This window comes from Ciona intestinalis, chromosome 7 (assembly GCF_000224145.3).
Source record: "Ciona intestinalis chromosome 7, KH, whole genome shotgun sequence".
In the NCBI taxonomy this organism is placed as follows: Eukaryota; Metazoa; Chordata; class Ascidiacea; order Phlebobranchia; family Cionidae; genus Ciona; species Ciona intestinalis.
Window position 1 is genome coordinate 1,867,835 of NC_020172.2, and position 19,813 is coordinate 1,887,647.

At 33.6% G+C, this 19,813-nt stretch overlaps 1 protein-coding gene and 1 non-coding gene across 3 annotated transcripts in view; both read left to right on the forward strand.

The window, feature by feature from the left end:
- LOC100180926 overlaps positions 1 to 9,868 on the forward strand; it is a 13,504-nt gene extending 3,636 nt beyond the window's left edge. The window contains exons 1-17 of one of the 2 annotated variants that reach the window (XM_026835080.1): positions 1,733 to 1,827; positions 2,209 to 2,435; positions 2,618 to 2,758; positions 3,153 to 3,294; positions 3,381 to 3,555; positions 3,904 to 4,042; positions 4,285 to 4,440; positions 4,679 to 4,719; positions 5,065 to 5,193; positions 5,390 to 5,583; positions 5,859 to 5,965; positions 6,438 to 6,588; positions 7,676 to 7,851; positions 8,120 to 8,246; positions 8,386 to 8,510; positions 8,656 to 8,798; positions 8,922 to 9,868. In XM_026835080.1, coding sequence (XP_026690881.1) covers positions 2,377 to 2,435; positions 2,618 to 2,758; positions 3,153 to 3,294; positions 3,381 to 3,555; positions 3,904 to 4,042; positions 4,285 to 4,440; positions 4,679 to 4,719; positions 5,065 to 5,193; positions 5,390 to 5,583; positions 5,859 to 5,965; positions 6,438 to 6,588; positions 7,676 to 7,851; positions 8,120 to 8,246; positions 8,386 to 8,510; positions 8,656 to 8,798; positions 8,922 to 9,280 — 2,364 coding nt within the window. In that variant the 5' untranslated portion in view covers positions 1,733 to 1,827; positions 2,209 to 2,376 and the 3' untranslated portion in view covers positions 9,281 to 9,868. Of the gene's footprint in view, positions 1 to 1,732; positions 1,828 to 2,208; positions 2,436 to 2,617; positions 2,759 to 3,152; positions 3,295 to 3,380; positions 3,556 to 3,903; positions 4,043 to 4,284; positions 4,441 to 4,678; positions 4,720 to 5,064; positions 5,194 to 5,389; positions 5,584 to 5,858; positions 5,966 to 6,437; positions 6,589 to 7,675; positions 7,852 to 8,119; positions 8,247 to 8,385; positions 8,511 to 8,655; positions 8,799 to 8,921 lie in introns of those variants that run through there. The other variant, XM_009860650.3, reaches the window with a different exon arrangement.
- Positions 9,869 to 19,193: 9,325 nt separating this feature from the next.
- On the forward strand, positions 19,194 to 19,259 carry mir5600 (microRNA 5600). Its single transcript, NR_048940.1, has one exon. It is a non-coding gene; the product is annotated as a microRNA 5600 (primary transcript).
- The last annotated feature ends 554 nt before the right edge of the window (positions 19,260 to 19,813 follow it).

A 19,813-nucleotide genomic window follows, 5' to 3' on the forward strand; every position in this document is an offset into this window, starting at 1 on the left:
ACCGGCTGTGATAGTTTCTTCACTTTATAAACTTTACTGCATTAATGTGCCTATTTACCCAATTTTAAGCCAAATTGACCCGGGAAATATTTTTAATGTGCATATTTCTTTTTTTCACAACTCTAATTTTATTACTAAATTTTCCATTCTCGATTAATGGTTTAAAAAATTATAAAATTTCCGTTGTTTCAATATTATTCGGGAAGCATTTAAAATTGGCACTTTACTATTACGCATGTTTTCACTCATTAAAATAATACTGTTTCTACTTAAAACTTGGAATATTAATAAATTAAAGTAGTAATAGGCTTTAATGCGCGCTTTATAGTTGTGAGAATGCTGTCCATGAATCCTGGAACATTTTTTGTCTATAATGAAATAAGGGCCCGTAAAAAGAATTTAAAAAGTGTCCGACTTTTACCCCGTATCCCATTTTACCCCCTACCATATAATATCTCACGTGTACGTACCTCATTTCGATTTGCAATATTTATACTTTTTATTAGCTTTGCAACTTTGTTTGCTCATTAAAACTCGTAATGTAAATATATTTATAAGGTAAACCATGTTTATTGATATATAATATATATAATAGGATGGGGGAAGATGGGACACCTTTAGCACAAAATATCTAAATATCCTGATTGTGTTTTAAACAATTAACAACGGTCTATGGGAGTCGTGAAGATACGGTTTCATAATTCTTTGAATGTTCTTTGTTTACTACTAATTAGGACGAGAAAACAGAAAAAAAAAGGTGTCCCATCTTCCACCCTACTATACTTGTATTTTAACAACTCGGATTCAGTTGTCTGTACAGGAATTAAGGGCATTTTATATTGAATAGATTGAGTGAAACTCGTTTAACTCGTGTTGTTCCGTACTTGTGTTAATTGTAAAACACCCACACATAACCAACAACTAATTTCGCTAAATCAAAAAAGGGCGAAGCTTATAGCAAAGCTGACGAAAATCCGCTGCTGTCTGTACAGACATGATCATGAAAGTTATTTCTTGAAACCTTATCCGCGGAGCTCTAAAACTGCGGGGTAAGAATTTAGGTAGCTACTATGTGGGCAGTCGGGTAAGACGGCAAAAGTTATCCGAACCGCACCCCCACTTTACATGCTCCCGTTGCAGTGCAAGTGCGGAACCAAGTCTTGCTGGCTTGTGGTTGGGCTTAACGCTGGTGCCTTTTCGCTCAATTACTACAGTCTGGTGCTTAATCTTCCTACGCTCTACGTCACGAAAAGAGGGCACAGCCAAAAATCATGCGCGTTCTATTCTTGGTTCAAGTTAATCCACTTTGTTACCACGTTTTCAATCTCGACTGTTCTTTTTGTTTATGCCTATGTTCCCTTGTTCAGATCAATCGTTGTGACTTTTTAAGGAAGTGCTTTTTACACAGACAATTAAACTGTATTTCTTTATATTATATTATAGTCTGTAGTCTATGGGCTCCCTCTTTTTTTTTATATCGTCGTCAATCTTAAATTCGGGAAACTCCCAACATGGAATAACCATAAAACATATTTTTTTTAATATTATGAAATGTATGTTTCATGACTTACGGTTCATGTTAAGCATAGCACTAAATTTTACGGTTCAGTTGTGTGTCGAGTTCTCACGATATGTTTTCTGTAAAAAGAATCGGATGAGTGCTAATTTTAACATTGTGATCACCCTTAAAATGTCTTGCTTCTTATGTAAACGGTGTAAAACTATGGTTCCGGTAGTTTACCTTAGCTTTATGTTATCGTGCCAGCTTAAGGACATTACCTAAGTACTGGAGACAGTGAAATAAAAGACGGAGGCAAGTTTCGACAGGTTGTGACTGCGTAGCTGTGTGTGGTTTACTTGGTTTAACCGTTTGGCTGCTCTAAGCTGACATGTCGACTGACCTGTATCCACTTTCCTGGGAACGAATGTAACTCTGTTGTCATTTCTTCTTATCTGCGTTAGTTATCTTTACTTGATCAGATATGTTTAAGTTACACACCAGATTGAAAAACATGCACCAAGATTTTCGGGTTTTTGCATGCTTTTTAAATGCGCAATGGTTTTTAATCAATACTACAGAATATACTAAAAAAAAAAAAACGCAAAATGTGATGTAAATCGGCTCCAATAATTGCGAAAAAAAACATCCTGTTAAAAAACAAACTTTCTGTGTTGGACTGTACCAAGTTTCACAAATTATATTTTCAGATTCATTTTGAGTTTAAACTCAACTGGAGGACTTCATTCTACCAAGTACCAATCTGCGACAATGCCAACAAACTTTCTAGTGGTTTTGGAACTTGGAAGACCAGCCATAATGATGAAACTTTCTCAGCGGAATTTTACTGTGTGGATTACTACGCAAGTGAAGATTGGATGATTGGGTCAAACCACGTCACTTTCAATATCACAAATAATGATCCCTTTGTGATGTGGTAAGAATGGCTCCAAAAACTTTGCAACTCTACTTTGTATATTCTACGTTATTTTGCAATGTTTTCGCTTGTTTCTGTAACTTTACAAAAAATAGTCAATTTCTTTTTTTTATCTTTTCAAGAAACTCTTAGGAATTTCCAGCAATTTTAAAATAACTAATTTACAATTAATTTTTGATTAGGTATGATGGAAGATGTTGGATTGATGGTTTGTTTTATTCACTTTGTGCATGGAACATCTCAGTTTATATTGATGTTGGTATCAGATCAGATACAACTCTTCCTAACTCTTCACCAAGATCAGTGACCACTCCAATCATCAGGTGAATATTACTGATAGTATTTCATCTTGATATGAACCAATTCTTACCACTAAATCCCAGTTTACAGACAATTTTTTAAATACTTAATCCCAGTTTACTGGACAAGAACTATGGTTTACTATTCATGGTGGTCTATGTTACATACAATATGGTATACTGCACTGATGTTCTACATTTTACTAGCTAAGAAAAATTCAATAAAACGGCTTTGCCAAAACTTAAGAATATTTTAAACTTAAAAGGGTCCCTAATTATTTTTACTGTTTTGTATCGTATTTTTTTCACTTTTATTTCTTTATAGCTCAAGCTTTTTTAATATATAGCATTCTTAAACAAGTCAAAATAATTTGATCAAAAATATTTGCATTTAGTTATTGTTTTCAATATTTGACAGAATGCAAGTTGGTTGCCCTGAAACGGTGCAAATTTCAACAGCAGATCCTGATTCAGATGACAAGGTGACGTGCAGGTTTGGTGAAACTGTACAAGAATGTGGTGAAGTCTGCCAGAAGTATCCTTACTTCTCAATACATGAGGTTTGAATCTTGTTTTTAAAGCTGTACATTAATGCTTATGTAATTCTTTGACCTGATTTTATTTAAAGCCCATTATGTATATTTAGGAAACTTGTCAACTAACATATAATGGAGGGGGTCGTGATACTTTGGTGACAGTGGCGCTTGTCATTGAGGATCATCCATCTACCACCATCACAGTGGATAGGGGAAATGGAAATGTTGTTACAAAAACACCATCTGATACTCTGAGTTATGTTTCCCTACAATACATTGTGGCATGTGAGTGATTCAACCTAATATCTGCTTTCATAGTTATAACGTGCTTCATATGCTATTTGTTTAAATGTATTGAAAAACGAACACAATTTTAGTGATTTAAAAAAAAATAGACTTAATGATTGATTGTAACTATTTATCCTCCCATGGCAGGGCAGTGTGGGTGTTCTGTTTCACACACCTCCCCCTACTTATGAGTTGGAACAAATATGTAACTTTGTAATTATTTTTTTAGGATTTTTTTTGTTTAATGTGTGGCAGACAGTTTGACAACCCATAAGTAACTACTGGGCTGGAGCAATAAATTATTTTAATATATTAAAACAGTAACAATGTAATCCTTTGTTTCAGTGGAATCATCCAACTATCCTTGTAATGCTAAACCAACATTCATCGATAACACACCACCTGATGGACAAGTCACAACCACCATCACTGGAGATTCATTCAACATTAGTTTATCGGCCAAACCCTCGTATGATACCGGAAAGTAGGAAGAAAATTTTATATTTAAAAAATAATCACTTATTCGGAATTATGTATCACTGTTTGGTATATATTGATGCAAAAATACTTTATATATATAAATTAATCCTAAGAATTTTGTTTTTGGGTTCTTTATTGGAGACTTAATTTGTTGATGACTAGTTGAATGTCAAACTATATAGTTGTTTATTTGCAATGTATTCTAATTTAAATTAAAAATTATAAATAATTATCCATTTGTACCAGTATAACAGAAGTGATCATTGTTTCAATGGCTGGAGTCTCAAAATCCAATTTGACTGAAACACAGGACAACGTTTACAAAGTGGATCTCAGCTGGAAACCAACCACTGACCAGATTGGAACAAACATTCTTTGCTTTTCAGCTGTGGACGACATTCCGTAATTGAATTTTTACATCACTATGCATTATCATGGGTGTTGCTTGTCGCTTAACTTTAGTAAACCAATTAATGATAACTTGGTTGGGGCATTTTGTATTTAGAATCCCAGTTTAAAAACTCTAATGGACCAAAAAATAGGTGTGTTTTCAATTTAAGGAAGTCTTGGTTAAACTTCCTATACGCTTTTGACTAATGTTCAAATGTCAAAAAAATATAAATCGTATCTGTTTTTACAGGCGTACTTCTGCGTTAAGATGTATCACCATTATAGTAGGAGGTAAGGTTTTAAACAGAATTTATGGTCAAAACTTTTTTTTCCCTTTTTTCATTTACATTTTGATGTTGCACTATGGTTGCAATGTGTTTACTGAAACTATAGAAAAAGTTCTTCTCTTTTTACAACAAGGAAGTTTTCCAAAAACGATAAGAAATATTTTCTTATGAGAGGAATCATTACCAGAGCTTATCCTAAAACCTAAATGAGTTTGGGTGTCCTTTTATTTTAAATAGTAAACATATTATTCTTGGCCAGCTTACTTAGCGTAACACGGTAATCTTCTTCATCTCTGACTCATGTACAGAAAGTCTAGGAACTTGTTTATCGTTGTCTGTTTCCTTGCAGGTGCCACCTCTCCATGTAATGTGAACAACGGGGGTTGTAGCGACACGTGTCAAGTATCTGGTCACTCCTACCATTGCATATGCCCCAAAGATTGTTGGACTCTTGCATCTAATGGCAGAACTTGCAAACGTAAGTTTTCACCACACAACAAGACACTTGTGTTACAACTCACTAAATTGGATTGAAGGAATAAATAACTAATGGTATATTTTCAAACAGTACCCATTTTCTTTTGTATTATTTTACTTTATTTAACTTTCAATGTAAACCCAGCTTAAGTTTAAGTTCACTGAAATTATTTAATGTTTCTGTTTAAAACTTACAGCTGACTTACAAATTGAGTGTAACAGCAATGTGATGGACATCACAGTATCTGCGTGCTCAGTAGATAACAATGCATTATCTCTTGGTACATCAGCTCCCGGCACTCAACCCATTCCTGAGGAATGCCGAGTGAAAAGTGAAGAAGATTCTCATAAGTTTTCATTTGGCCTCAGTGACTGCAGCATGAGAGTAGAGGTACCAAACCTTTGTTTTTTTAAATATAAATCACAGTTCTTTGTCTTATTGTAATAAAATGTCAAATGTTACAAAATATTATTTTCTATTGTCTTTTATTCGGAAATGAAATATGTGTTTTATTTAAGGTAACTGTTTGTGAAAACAAAAGCTTAACTGGACTTATAACTGTTTAAACTTTTAACTGGGATTCCATATTATTTTTTAAAAACATAACAAGATTATATATTTTGCCATTATAATGTATTTTGTTATACTTTTTGTCGTTTATAAAGGAGGATTTTTGGACAATCGTTTATTCCAACACGGTGCGTTTATTTGCTGATGATTCAAAAGATGATGAAACGCAGAATTCCAATTCTCCCATTACCAGAGGTGCATGGTAAGTTGATGATTATATATTACAAACTTCTGTGCTTTGGTAGGAGTATAGAGTTTCTGCAGCTGCTGTTAAACGGTTCTATAAAAATCAAAACTGTTCTTAATCCCACCAATTGATAACTAATATTTGTATTTTTGTATATTAATATGTACTTTACCAATTTACCACGACCGGCGTGTAATTAGTGGACCACCAAACCACATAACGAAGCTGTATCAGCATAAAATCCCATGATAGAAAGAGTGGGTACTATGGCTTAGTGTTGTACATTTTTCTATACTGCCGTTTAAAAGATATAGGCAAAACTGTGGTTATGACAGCATGATAAAAATAGATTTGGTTAGAAAAGCAAGGCTTTGGGACTAAAAACAATAAAAATACCACAATACAATTGCTCTGTATCTACTGTGGTAAAATTACACAAAGTAATGTTATACAAATGAAACTCTGATATTATAAATCACTGCTTTAGGTTTTACGTTCCTGTGTCATGCACCTTCCAAAAACATGGCAACCTCACCACCTCGTTTCAACCAGTTGAACGTGAAGTAGATTTGTTGTCAGTGCCAGGAATGGGTTCATTTTCATTCTTCCTTGATTTCTATAACAGTTCCGATTTTTCGGTATGTGAGTTTTTCTGATTATCACAAAATTCGTCTTTTTTTTGTTAAATTACAACCATGATGCTATTTTAAAACAGCTTTACTTTTAACCCACGGGTTATTAAAACTTTAATGGCATTTTAAAATGAAGAGAGTATGGCCCATGTATTTTTTCATTTAGTACAATTTGAAAAGGACAAATAGTGAACCTTTAACTTATTGAATTAATAGCAGTAATCAAGTGAATCAACTTAAACTTCGTAAATCATTTTACTTTTGTTCAGTTTTCAAAGCCTTTTTTGTAAATTAGTCAAGTTTTAAACTGAGACGTGTAGTATTACTAAATATACATTGGAAAAGTTTCGCTGGTTTATGAGGGCTTTCGCAAACAGATGCTTGAATGGTTCAGGGTTTGGCAGACCGCACGCAATGTTTGTGGTTGCCATCCAACACTGCATGTATGACATAGAAACAGATTCGTTTGACTTTGACTCAATTGAGAAACACTCATCTGTTTGGTATCTTAACATAAATTGTTGCCTATTACTTTGTTACGCCACGCACGATTTTACGTAAAGCCTTTAAACGCTGAAGGGTGTACCACGCTAAATGGCGGATTCTTTCGGGACAACGCTTCATAATCGAATCAGTGATCCAGAACCTAAACAAAATGGGCGAAAAATGAAAGCATTTTTCCAATTTTGCCATCTCAAGTAAACAGCACTCGCTCACGTTTCTGATGACCAGGGTGTGCATGATTATGTAGTTACACATTGCGGTAAAAATTACTCACGTCTCTAATCAATATTCAATAAACCACAAACTTGAAAGTGAAAGTACATTGTTAAACACATTTATTATGTTTCCTATTGTTGTTGTGTTTTTATGGATTACCTTTATCTGAATTTTATTGCTTAACTAATTAAAACCTCATCTTGTAATTTTTCCCGCATTTACCATGTTTATATAAACACATTTTAGAAAATAATAGGGCAACTGGAAATATCAAAATTCTGTGTGTAAAAAAGAAATGTTAAAATTGGACTTTTTTCTAAATTCTAAATCTCAACTACTTCATCTATATTTATCACTTCATTACCCTCCACAGGTAGCGATAGGTCCGTATGACTACCCCCTTCAGTTCACAGTAAACAGTGACATTTACTTTGGGCTTCGAGCTGTTGGAGGGGGAACTGACATGCAACTCTTCACGGTTAACTGCATCGCTTACCCAACAGCGGACATCAATGATAATACAAACTCTTACACAATGATTGGGAACGGGTGTGTACCATTGTTGAACCATAACTCATGTGAACTAAATTTAGAGCTTATACCTGATTATCCGCTTTGCTTGGGTTGTTGAATGCCATGAATATGACAAAGACTTATGTTCATTCACACATTAAAAAACACAAAATTATATATGTACTCAAATCTTAAACAGTAAATTAGAGCATTTAGTCTTGAGTTAATATAATGGGTTTCAAACATTATTTTTACAAAAAAAAACAATTTTTACCAACAAAAATATTTTTATCTAATGTTGCAGATGCATATTGGACAGCACTATGGTTAAGCATCCAGCAGCTTCAAGCATGGAAAACCATTTCAGCATCAAAGCATTTCAGTTTCGTACAATCGCAAACAACACTGGACCCATTGTTGTTCATATCCAGGTAAAGCCCTTTTGGGCAACGACAGTGGTTATAACACAGTGTTCTGTTTCATAAACCTCGTGCCTGCTTAGGAAACCTGTATAAACATGTGTAGTATGATCCATGTGCATTTTATTATTATCATGTATCATGTTTTCAGTGCTCAGTGATAGTGTGCGTCTCAAACAACTCAATCACAAGATGTTCACAAGGTTGTGTTTCTGATGATCAAGCTACCAGAAGGAGAAGAGAAATAATTCGAAGCAGTTTTGCTGTTAACCATCGGTAAGAATGTAGGGAAATTAATGTTTGGTAAGCGAGATAAGATACTAGTAAACTGAAGAAACAGAGAGCAACAATAACATGTGGAAAGAGCAAACCTAACCCATCTGCATTATTTATGCATCTTTAATGCTTAATAACTTTTCAGATACAAGCGACAACTTATTGAGGATGATGATGACTCTATTCCGAACAACAATGATCCAAACGTCACTCAGTCTCCAGTGCAACAAGTTAACAGCAGTGGAGACATTCAAATAATTATAGAAGTTAATTCCAATCCATCCCCTTGTAAGTTTTCTGTTAGCTTGTGTATTTCAGTAAAAACATGAGATTTTATTGTATTGTTAAAATGTTAAAATAAACACTTTTGCACAATATTTGTTAAAAATATATTAAACTGTTCTCATACAGCTAAAAATCCACCAATTGATGGAGGCAACCCACCAGATGATTCTTCAACCTCTTTCGTGGTTATTGTTTCCACTGCTGTTGGAGGTTGCACCTTACTTCTTCTGCTAGCAATCATTGCTTGCATTGTTTACCACAACAAAGTTGTCCGCCACCGCAACGACGTTGTGCCACTTGACCATTCCCATCATGGCCCAGCATATGTGCGTGACATCTACCTACCCAACCTTGATCTTGGACCAAGGGAAGCGAACAATGATTTAAATGAAGGTGCACAAGACGGTTATATCTGGGCCCGGCGTGTAATTAGTGGACCACCAAGCCACATAATGCAGCTGTCTCAGCATAAAAACCCATGGTAGAAAGTGTGTTTACCACAGCTTAGTGTTGTACATATTTCTATACTGTCTTTTAACAGGTATATGCAAAACTGTGGTCATTAATGACCACTTGCAAAATCATTTTATAGATTTTTATGTCATTAGACCCAGTAAGAATTCCACACATTGATACAGAAATTTAATTTCATGCGTAATAGTTTAGAAACAGAATTAAATAGTTTCATGTCTCTTTCATAGTTTCAATCACCCTTGTTGCCATTTATGTATTTTTTATTTTTTTATTATAATATAAAGTGTACAGAGACAATGGTTTTATTTACCTTCTTTATGTAGTTTTGTATCCATGTATTGTCTGCTGTATATACAGTCTACCTGTACTTCATTTTAAATCAGTTACCAATGTGTTAAATGCATTGTGGACGAGGATTAAAAATTTAGTAGGATCTGTATCACACTTTAATTTGTGAAATTTAATGTCAAGTTTTTGGCCTGTACTACTTTAAAGTAGCATGGAGGTTTTGTTTTGCTGGTAGATTGTTTATGTGTTAACTGTAGTTTTTTTTCTGATATTGAAAATACATTGTACACAATATATAACTGAACACTATATAACTGAAGTTGTTCTTGGTCGCTATACTTAAAAGTTGAGCCATAGATATTTAAGTATCTGTGGTAGAACATGTTAAAATATGAACTGTTAAAATATAGATAATACATATATTATCTATATACATAGTATATATATTACTTATGATTGAATATCATATGTTTCGGACATGGACACAAAAATTTGGGAAGTAAACTAAAATACTTAATATTTACTTCTTCATATTTTTGGTAAAAGTAGCATGTTACTCTTTAAATTCGGCAAAAGTTAGTTGGTTACATTCATACATTTAGTTATAAATAATTTATTGTGTAGATTTTTCACGCCAACCAAAAATAAAATTAAGAAGGGAGTTTGTCGAATTAACTTTTTGTTTCGGGATGATACGGTTTCTATTCCCGCGAGTAAATGTTTTCCACAGCATACTCCGAAGTGACGGTCAACGAAGAAAAACAGAAGTGAACAATGTTGCACGGACAGCGGAAGTTTAGAGTGGTGAAGGGTAAACATGTTGCAATAAGCATAGGTTAAAGATACTTTAAAGTACAATATTAGTGTTATAACATTCGTGCTGTTTAAATTGCAGCCATAATTGATAGTTGGCCTATACTAAAATCAACAAGTGCGCAGCACGCTTTTTGAATCGGACCATGGAGAAAATAGGTGGCAGTTAAACATTTTTGATATTGTAAAAAACAACAACAAAATGTATGCATAATACAAGTTAATCATATGTTGCAGTTAAACTACGAACTTGTAGGCTGCTTCTTACGGCAAATTATCTTGCCGATAGCAGAAAATCGTGAAATTATTGATTTAGTACTTTTAATTGAACATGAATGCCAGATAATAAAGTTATTGTTGTTATATACGAACGTTCGTTGTTGTGAACGATAAGAAGATTTCTTAAGCCTTGTATTACCCAAAGTTTACAATGGTAAGTGATTTATTTTTTACCAATACAAATTCTCACACCTCATGTAAGTGCACTAATAAAAATTTCATGTTTGGTTTCTCAAACTTATTTATATGTTTACTATACTCCCAACAATTATTACATATTTTTAGTTTAATACTCCAACTCCTTTACATCAATAAGTTTAAAATGTTTATTTCACAATAAATGTAAAAGGTAATTATCTGTGAAAGTAAACAAAAGCTGGTTTTCCAAGTGTGGCAGGTTCACAGGCGATTTTGTTAACAAAGTTTTGGTTATGCATTCAGCCATAGCTTGTCCAACGCTGTCGAATTAATTAAACAAGAGAATGGCAGTTCCTGATGGGATCTCATGTAGGCAGGACAGTTATTTCTCGTGTGCGCACTTGGTATTATCAAAATCGGCGTGCAAAGCATGTACATTTCCAAGCCACATTACAAAATCCTACTTAATGTAATACATATTTTTTTTGTTCATTGTTCAATTAATTGGCGTGCATAACCAAAACTTTGTAAAAAATATCGTTCCTTCACTTGCCATACTCTGCAGACTAGGGATTTCGTATTGTGATTTGGAATTGTATTGATTTGCACGCCGATTTTGAGCGCGAACGCGAAAAACACACTTCTTGCATGCGTGAGATTTTGTTAGTAACTGCTAATTCTACAGACTGGCATGTTTTGTTTTTGTGGTGACAATAATTTGATAACTTTGGATAAGGTTTCTTTCAACATATTTAACCATGTACAAGTTTGTATAATATGCAGTAGTATTAATTATTATAAAATATATATTAATACATTTACCATTATAAACTTATACAATAGGATACAAGTGAAGATAAGAATTCTCAGATATTTAGACGTCAGACAAATAATTCCCCTGTCATGGACCAAGCACCACCACCCTATGAGGAAGTAGTGGCAATAACCAGTACACCAGGTGTGTTTTACTTTACCAGTTTCACTCCACCTTTAATTTGGCATAACAGCGTTATGTGATTTATACACAGAAATAAAAAAATACATATATTTGGAAATAGTTATTTTTCCCTATAACTTTAAATAAAGTCAAAATACAAAGAAAAACTACATAAAACGCCCTCGATCCCATTGACTACAATAGTAAACGGGATCGCCTTGCGGTCACAAGACCGTTGAAAGAGAGTGCATAAGCTATTTCCTTTACCGACATTGGAGACTTTATCAATCTTTCTTTTTACAGCCAAGTCTGCAGACAGTAATGTTCCAATGGCTAAAGTCTCCCCACAAAATGAAGTTTCCAAAAATGAGGTATTGTAGATGTAATGTTTATGTAGTTCAGGTAAATATGAAATTGTTGCATTTTGTAGAATATGGGAGGTGGAGATGCTAGTCCTGAAAGCACAATAAATGAAGCTGGGGTGACAGACCTTGGTCAGAAAGAGGCAGAACCTGAATTTCCGATGGTTGAGTTGGATCAACTCGAAGAAATGATCAATAGAACGCAGTGGGTGGTTCCAGTGTTGCCCAACGGACAACTTGAAGTTTTACTGCAATGCGCAATAAAACAAAGCACACAAGGTTGGTGAACACTGGTAGTTGGTTTAAAACTCTTTGTGTAATTTTAAAACCCACAAAATATTACTTATTTAAATTTTTATAATATGTTTATGATTTGCCTTTTTTTTACATCCATTTAAATAATATACCTAAAATGCACTGTAACAGTATAGGCTGTTTAAGTTAAAGCATTTGTTTATGAGTTTTTGTTTTTTGCACAGGAGCAATCACTGTTCCATGCAAAAGATTCCTCAACAGCAGTTTAGTTGTTTCCTTTACCAAGATCCTCACAGATGATGCAGTGAGCAACTGGAAGTTAAATATTCATGTAAGATTGGCATGTTGTTTAGTCTTACTCTCTGTGTGGTTATTATATATTAACAAATATTGTACAAACATTTTGCCATTCAAAAACTTAATAAAACTCTTTTTATACCTTAGATTAACCACTTAACCTAACTTTCCTTTACTACCATTCAATTTCCAGGAGTGCATTTACAAGAACATCTTGCTGCTCATTGAACTTTGCATTTCAAAATTATCGGATGATTTTCCTCCTTTGCTTGAACTGCTTGGTATGGCCATCAACCCACACTGCAAGTATCATATATACAACGCACAGAGGGCTTCAAAGAGTGTTCCCTTTGATGCCCAACTTAAGGATGATGAACTATATGCACGACCTGCAGACACAAGACAACCAAGGGTAAGTTTTATCTGCTTTAAACTGGTATTATGCTACTTTAATATCAGTAAACTCTTTCTTGGTGAATGTGCTTGGTTAGGGTGTAATCCACCAACTCTGGCTCACATCCCAGGTCCTTGGCATGCCTCGCAGTAGGACCTTACTCCTTGTATAAAAGGAAGATTTAAACAACTTATATACGTAACAAATTCACATTTATTATGTTTGATTGTGATTGGCAGGGTTGGTTGGTGGATTTAGTGAATTACTTTGGAAAGTTGGATGGTTTCGAAATGTTACAAAAACGATTTCAATCTGGAACAGCACTCAATGTCCCGGTTATAGTTGCATTGATAAGGTAAATACATCCTGCATTGCTTGTTTTTGGATTCTTCAAGCAGGCATCGGCACATTATTCATTGCCATATAACACTTTTTAATACTTATGTCAAGGCTTTAAATGATAATCTTATGTTTCAAGATAAATTAAATTGCAAAAGGTTAATATAAGGAAATTATTCCTACCTGCTAAAGTGCCTAATATGGTAAAGTTTAGTGTAGTTATAGCAATCAAGGGGCAATTGAAGGATTGTTTTGCTCTCGTTATCACAAACACACACTCTCCGAGAAATAGCAGAGACACAAACGCTCTTCCTTATTGCTGTTTCTTAGAATTGGTAATTTTTTTTTTAAACGATTTCTACGTTACACGTCTTATTGCAACATACCTATTAATTGTATGCAGTGGCGCAGCCAGGGGGTTTCGGGGGTTGTGACCCCCCCCCTTTTTTAACCCAAAAATATTTATTAACGCCCCCCCCTCCTTATTTTTTTCTGGCTGCGCCACTGATTGTATGTATTAATACAACAGCCCCCTTTCATATACGCTGGTTATGCCACTGATAGCATGTATGATGCTTATAAACCTATAGTATGGTAATTCTGCTATACAATACTGTAAACTGTATAATGATATTCGGTACCCTAAAACTTTCATCTCCTCCATGCAGACCATTCGGTGAAGTATCCGAACTTCTGACTGCTCACATATGCCAAACGTACTTCCTATCTGTTATTGAAGTCGTGATTAACCGTCTTGACTCTCTTACTGATGATGAGATCAAGAAGGAAGCAAATAAGCAGGAGCAACAAAGAGGAGATTCCTTCTCCATCATCCTCAAATCACTCAAGCGAATCCTACTCAGGATCTCACTGAATGAGGTGGAAGAGAAAGTAAGAGCAATTGAGCTCTTTCGCCTCAAGATGATTCTCAGGTAATTATGTGTGAAGCTGGTGAATGTATTTTCTTTTAACCAACAGTAGGAATTTTTTAATAAGCCAAAGTTATGGGATGTTTGCTGTCCAAAACGTAAGATTTCCCACGTTTGAATACTTATTCTTGCTCAAATTTCTTAAAAAATGACTCATATGTTTGCTTTTATTTTGTCTGAAACTACAATCTTTTTACTTTTTTTTCATTGCCAGGCTGTTAAAGATCTCATCATTCAATGGGAAAATGAACGCATTAAATGAAGTAAATAAGGTTATACACAGCGTGTCGTATTATCCACACAGCAGACATTCACTGGATGAAGAAGTTTGGATAACGGCAGAAAAAATGGCGGTAAGTTCCGTTATGCTGGTTAGGGTGATGCCCAATTATACGTAAAGATAAATTGCAAGCGTATGTACAGGGAAGTTGACTAAATTGTATATATATATATATTTTTTTTTTTATTGTAAAAACTAAACTTTAAGATGGCAGTCAAAAGTGTGCTATAGTTAAATCAAAATATTCAGGTATAGCTACGACTGTAGAGTTTATATTCAACTATAGTATTGTGACATCAACTGTATATTTCTGAGGATAAATTTTGCATATGTTGTACATAAAGTGTTTGTCCGTACGGTGTATCCCTTTTATAAAAATGACAACATCATTATCGTATATATTGACAGGAATGGTTGAAAGAAAACAAAGTCTTATCAATCGTGTTGTGTGATAATCTACATCAACCACAATATGTGGAAAAACTTGAAAAAATTCTTCGTTTTATAATTAAAGAGAAATCCCTCACATTAGATGATCTGGGAAGCATCTGGAATGCTCAGGTAAGAAATAAGTTATTTACCAAATTAAAATTTTAACCTTGAAATATACCATGCATCCTATAGAAAAACATAATATCTTTCTTATATGTGAATACATACTTGATTTTACTGATATTTTTGTAGTAATTTGTTGCCCAGAAGATGTTAAGATGTTTTAATAATGGTCTTTAATTATTGTCTAAAAATACCCAATTACTTAATGTTCTTATGATAAGGTGCAAATGTCACTTTTGTTAAATAACATGTTTAGTGTATACAGCGCAACATATTGCTTAGAACTAGTTTAAATTAATTCACTGAATATTTACTAATAAGTAAAATGCATACTTAACTTAACTGATAAGACTATATATCAATTGTGTTGGGTTTGGTAGACAATAAGACTATGAATGTATTCGAAAATTAAGCACATTATAATTTTAATTTACTCAACAGGCAGGAAAACATGAAGCCATTGTGAAAAATGTTCACGAACTTTTAGCAAAACTTGCATGGGATTTCTCTGCAGAGCAGTTGGATCATCTGTTTGAACTTTTCAAAGTAAATATCATTTTGTATATAAAATGGTGGCTGTTTTTTAAAAGAAATGGGGAAGAATTTTAGCTCAGATTGAAAGCGTTGCATTAATGAAACTGTTCTTGTTAGTGCAAGGGTAAAGATTATGAAAATACGAATATTTTTAGGGTTTATTCTACAATTTCCATTTAACATGAATGTTTTTCAATCTAATCCAATTTAAAACATTGATTGGGATCTCCATTTAATCTTTTTATAAGTCATTATATTCACATGCCAGCATTTGTCAGTATGACCATTGTGCAGTGTTTTTGCACCAAAAAATCAAATTTATGTAAAACAGTTTTAAAAAAATTAGTTTTTAAATAATATTCACCGCAAATTAATTTATTTACTAATAAACTCAACTCATAAATATAACCATTGTGATAAAAATCTGTGAATAATGACAAAAAAAACTTTCCAACTTTCCAGGAAAGTTGGGCAGGAGCGAGTAAAAAGCAGCGAGAGAAGTTGTTGGAGTTGATCCGGAGGTTGGCTGAAGATGATAAGGATGGAGTGATGGCTCATAAAGTCCTCAACCTCCTATGGAACCTCGCACACTCTGATGATGTTCCAACAGAAATCATGGACCAAGCACTAAGTGCTCATAAAAAGGTTACAAAAATACTGATGAATATTTTATTGTTAACTAGAGCTTATATTATTGGCAAATAAACCTCAACCTGATATGTCATAAGGATTAATGAGACTATATTGCTGCAAGTCTGAAATATTTAGCTATATGGTTTATGATGGTATCTAGATATATAATTTGAAAAAACATTTGAATGTATAACAACATTTAGTGTGACTGTGAAGTTAGATACATAATTTAAAACAATATATTATGTTTAAATTTTTGCTTTGGAAATTAAAGTTTTTATTCTAAGGTAATTAAATTGTTTTATGTAGAAACCATTATATTTTACTCAAAAACAATATTATAAAAACACTTATTGGGCAACTTTGACTTCCCATGCTACTTTCCATGTGAGCTATAGCTATCGCCCATATTCAATAGAACAATAGAGTGTAGACTTTGCTTCCACCCAAGAAATATTGCATTATGTATTTGTCCGGCGCGGTGGCAAAGTGGTTAGCGTGCCTGCCTGTAACCCGGAGGTAATGGGTTCAAGGCTCGTCGCTGCTACCATTGTGGGCGTATTTGGCCGTTGGCAGGACACCTAACGACAATTACTTCAACCCAGTGGTCACTAATGGGTTGTCCAAATTATCAGCCATAAGGAAAATGAAATAAAAAAAATAATAACCAACAAAGTAACATGCATGGTAACTCGTAAGCTGGCATGAGATGTATTAACACTCGTGTTATAGCGACTGTCTTTTTCCAGCCGGGGAAGGATAAAGTAACATTCATTTGTTCGTATTTTACAAATTATAATACAACATACTGCACCTAAAAACATAGTAACAATCTATTTCTCTTCACCAGATCTTAGACTACAGTTGCTCCCAAGATCGCGACAACCAAAAACTTCACTGGATCGATAAATTCACTGAAGAATTGAAAAGTGGTAACTGGGTGATTCCTGCACTTCGACAAATACAAGGAATATGTTTGTTATTTAATGAGGTGAGTATATGTTGGTATGATATCTCATTATAGCTGTTTTTAGTTTTGTGTTGTCTCTATATAAACTAGTACTGCATTAATCATATGGTCAACTTACCAAATGTCTGATAGCTATTTGGCATTTCTACTTTAAAAATAAACTGTTATAGCTTTACAAAAATACATTAGATACCAGTAGCCACAGACGCACTATATTTATAATTGATATATTGACATTTTGACACTAATCACCATATATACCCCCCATAGGCTCCACAAAACTACCCAAACATGCATCGGACGCAACATTTCTCGTACCGACCTGAAATAATTAATCGATTGCAAGACAAACACTCCATGGTTACGTTGGTTGCCGTCAACCTTTCCAACTATGTTGAGTTCGCAAGAACCTACGCCCAAGGTACTGCTTGTTGTTCTTACACAAATAAATAACTTTAATGAAAATAATAATGATTTGATTATCTGTATTCATTTTTACAATGTATGTATGTAATGATATATATTGTAAATAAGATTTTTGTGTTCGTCAGATTTTAAAAAAAAATTGAAAACAGTGTGAAAAAGACAGCAGAAATTCTGAATATTTTCATTCAGTTTTCCATACAAGACTTGCTTTGTATTGAAACTGCATTATCTATCCACAAATAGCCCGGGGTAATTTTCAATTTAAACTCAACAGAAGTCAAACCGGCCATGGTGTTGCTGCATATTTCTTTTAAAGTGTATTCGGTTACATAATTATGTACCACTATCACTAACGCAGCATTGTTTAATTTCAACAGATTTTTAAAAACTAATTAACATGTGACTATGGATCTTACTGTTTTACTTGTTTTTATAATATTTTTTTTTTATTCCAGAAAATCCTCGTTACAGGCCAAGTGAAATAAGAAATGGAAGTAGATACACGCATATACAGGAGATAAATGAAAGACTGAACTTTCTACGTTTTATATTAAAAGGTATTGAATATCAGAAAGAACATGTTTATACTGATGTTCTTACACAATATAAAGTTGTGTAGCCACCCCCATATAAAAGCATATCAAGGATATTTAATAATCCAAAGTGAACAATAATATTGGGAGAAAAATAAACCACAGCTGAAACAACCGAACAAACGTGCTGTTATTAGGAATTTCATAGAAAAAAAGGCAAAGTGCATTTCATGACATGTATGGTATTTTAATACCTAGTACATCAACATCATGTAAAATAAACAGAATTACCACCAATCCACCATAGTCTTAGTATAAGGTGTATAGTAAACCTTGTGCAATGTTAATATAAAGGAATGTGTTAAACCTCTCCTTATTACATGGTATAATAAACCTGTATTTAATTGTCAATTCTATGTTCCACACAGATGGTCAGTTATGGTTATGTGCGCCACAAGCTTGTCAGATATGGACATGTCTTGCTGAGAACAGTGTTTACCAGAGTGATCAGGAAGCTTGCTTTCAATGGTTCTCAAAACTAATGGGTGAAGAACCAGACCTGGACCCAAATATAAATAAGGTTTGTTTAAAAAAATGACTACATTTCCTTTTTCTACTGTTCCCACACTTAGATTTGTGATTAACTTTATTAAGCATTATAATGGTTCAACCATATTCTGTAATGTGAATATATGGTTTTATGTGCATATGTGGTTATATTGTATTGTATATACATAATACTACATAAGGAAAGTTTCTATGAGTTCCAACCTTTACATACAAAATTGAAAGAAATATCTGTTTAGATAAATATTCTATGGTGGGTACCTTAAACCCCTAATATAATTCCTATGTCTTATTTACGGACTGCAAGTTATCATAGCCTACCTGTAATAGGTATTTACATGATACACCTTTTTACTGTAGTGATAATATTTGTAATGTCATTTTTCAGGAGTTTTTCGAAACCAAAATACTCCAGTTTGATCCCGGTCAACTTACACAAAGTGGAATGTTTTGTTTCGAACGATTCTTTAAAACTGTCAACTGTCATGAGAAGAAACTTCTTCCTAAACACCATTCATCTGGAAGTTTTATGATGGATGCGCTTGATCTTATTGGAGTACCTTATATGTGGAGGGTAAGTGGGGCTAACTGTTGTAACTGATGAAGGTAAATTGAGTTTGATATATGGGTAATTTTTTTATATAATAATGCCTCGTATGCAAGCTTATATTGTTTTTTAAGGTAATAGTATTAGTTGAATAATAGGGATTTTTTTTATATTCCTATCCATTGTACATTTTAATGTTGGTATCTAATGTATGTAAGTAAGTATTGTATTGTATGTGTTATGTGTATCTTACTGTAGCAATTGTTAATTATAGTTGATCTATGATTATGAACAATGTGCTTGACTTGTTTTACAACAAAGTAATAACACCATTTGTGGCATGTATTTAAATTATCACATTTCCTGACTTATGCCAGTAACATTACCCTTTATTCAATATCTTTCCTGCTTTTTTACATATTACTGCTACTGGTTAAATAATATTCACAACAAACTCACAGACGTGAT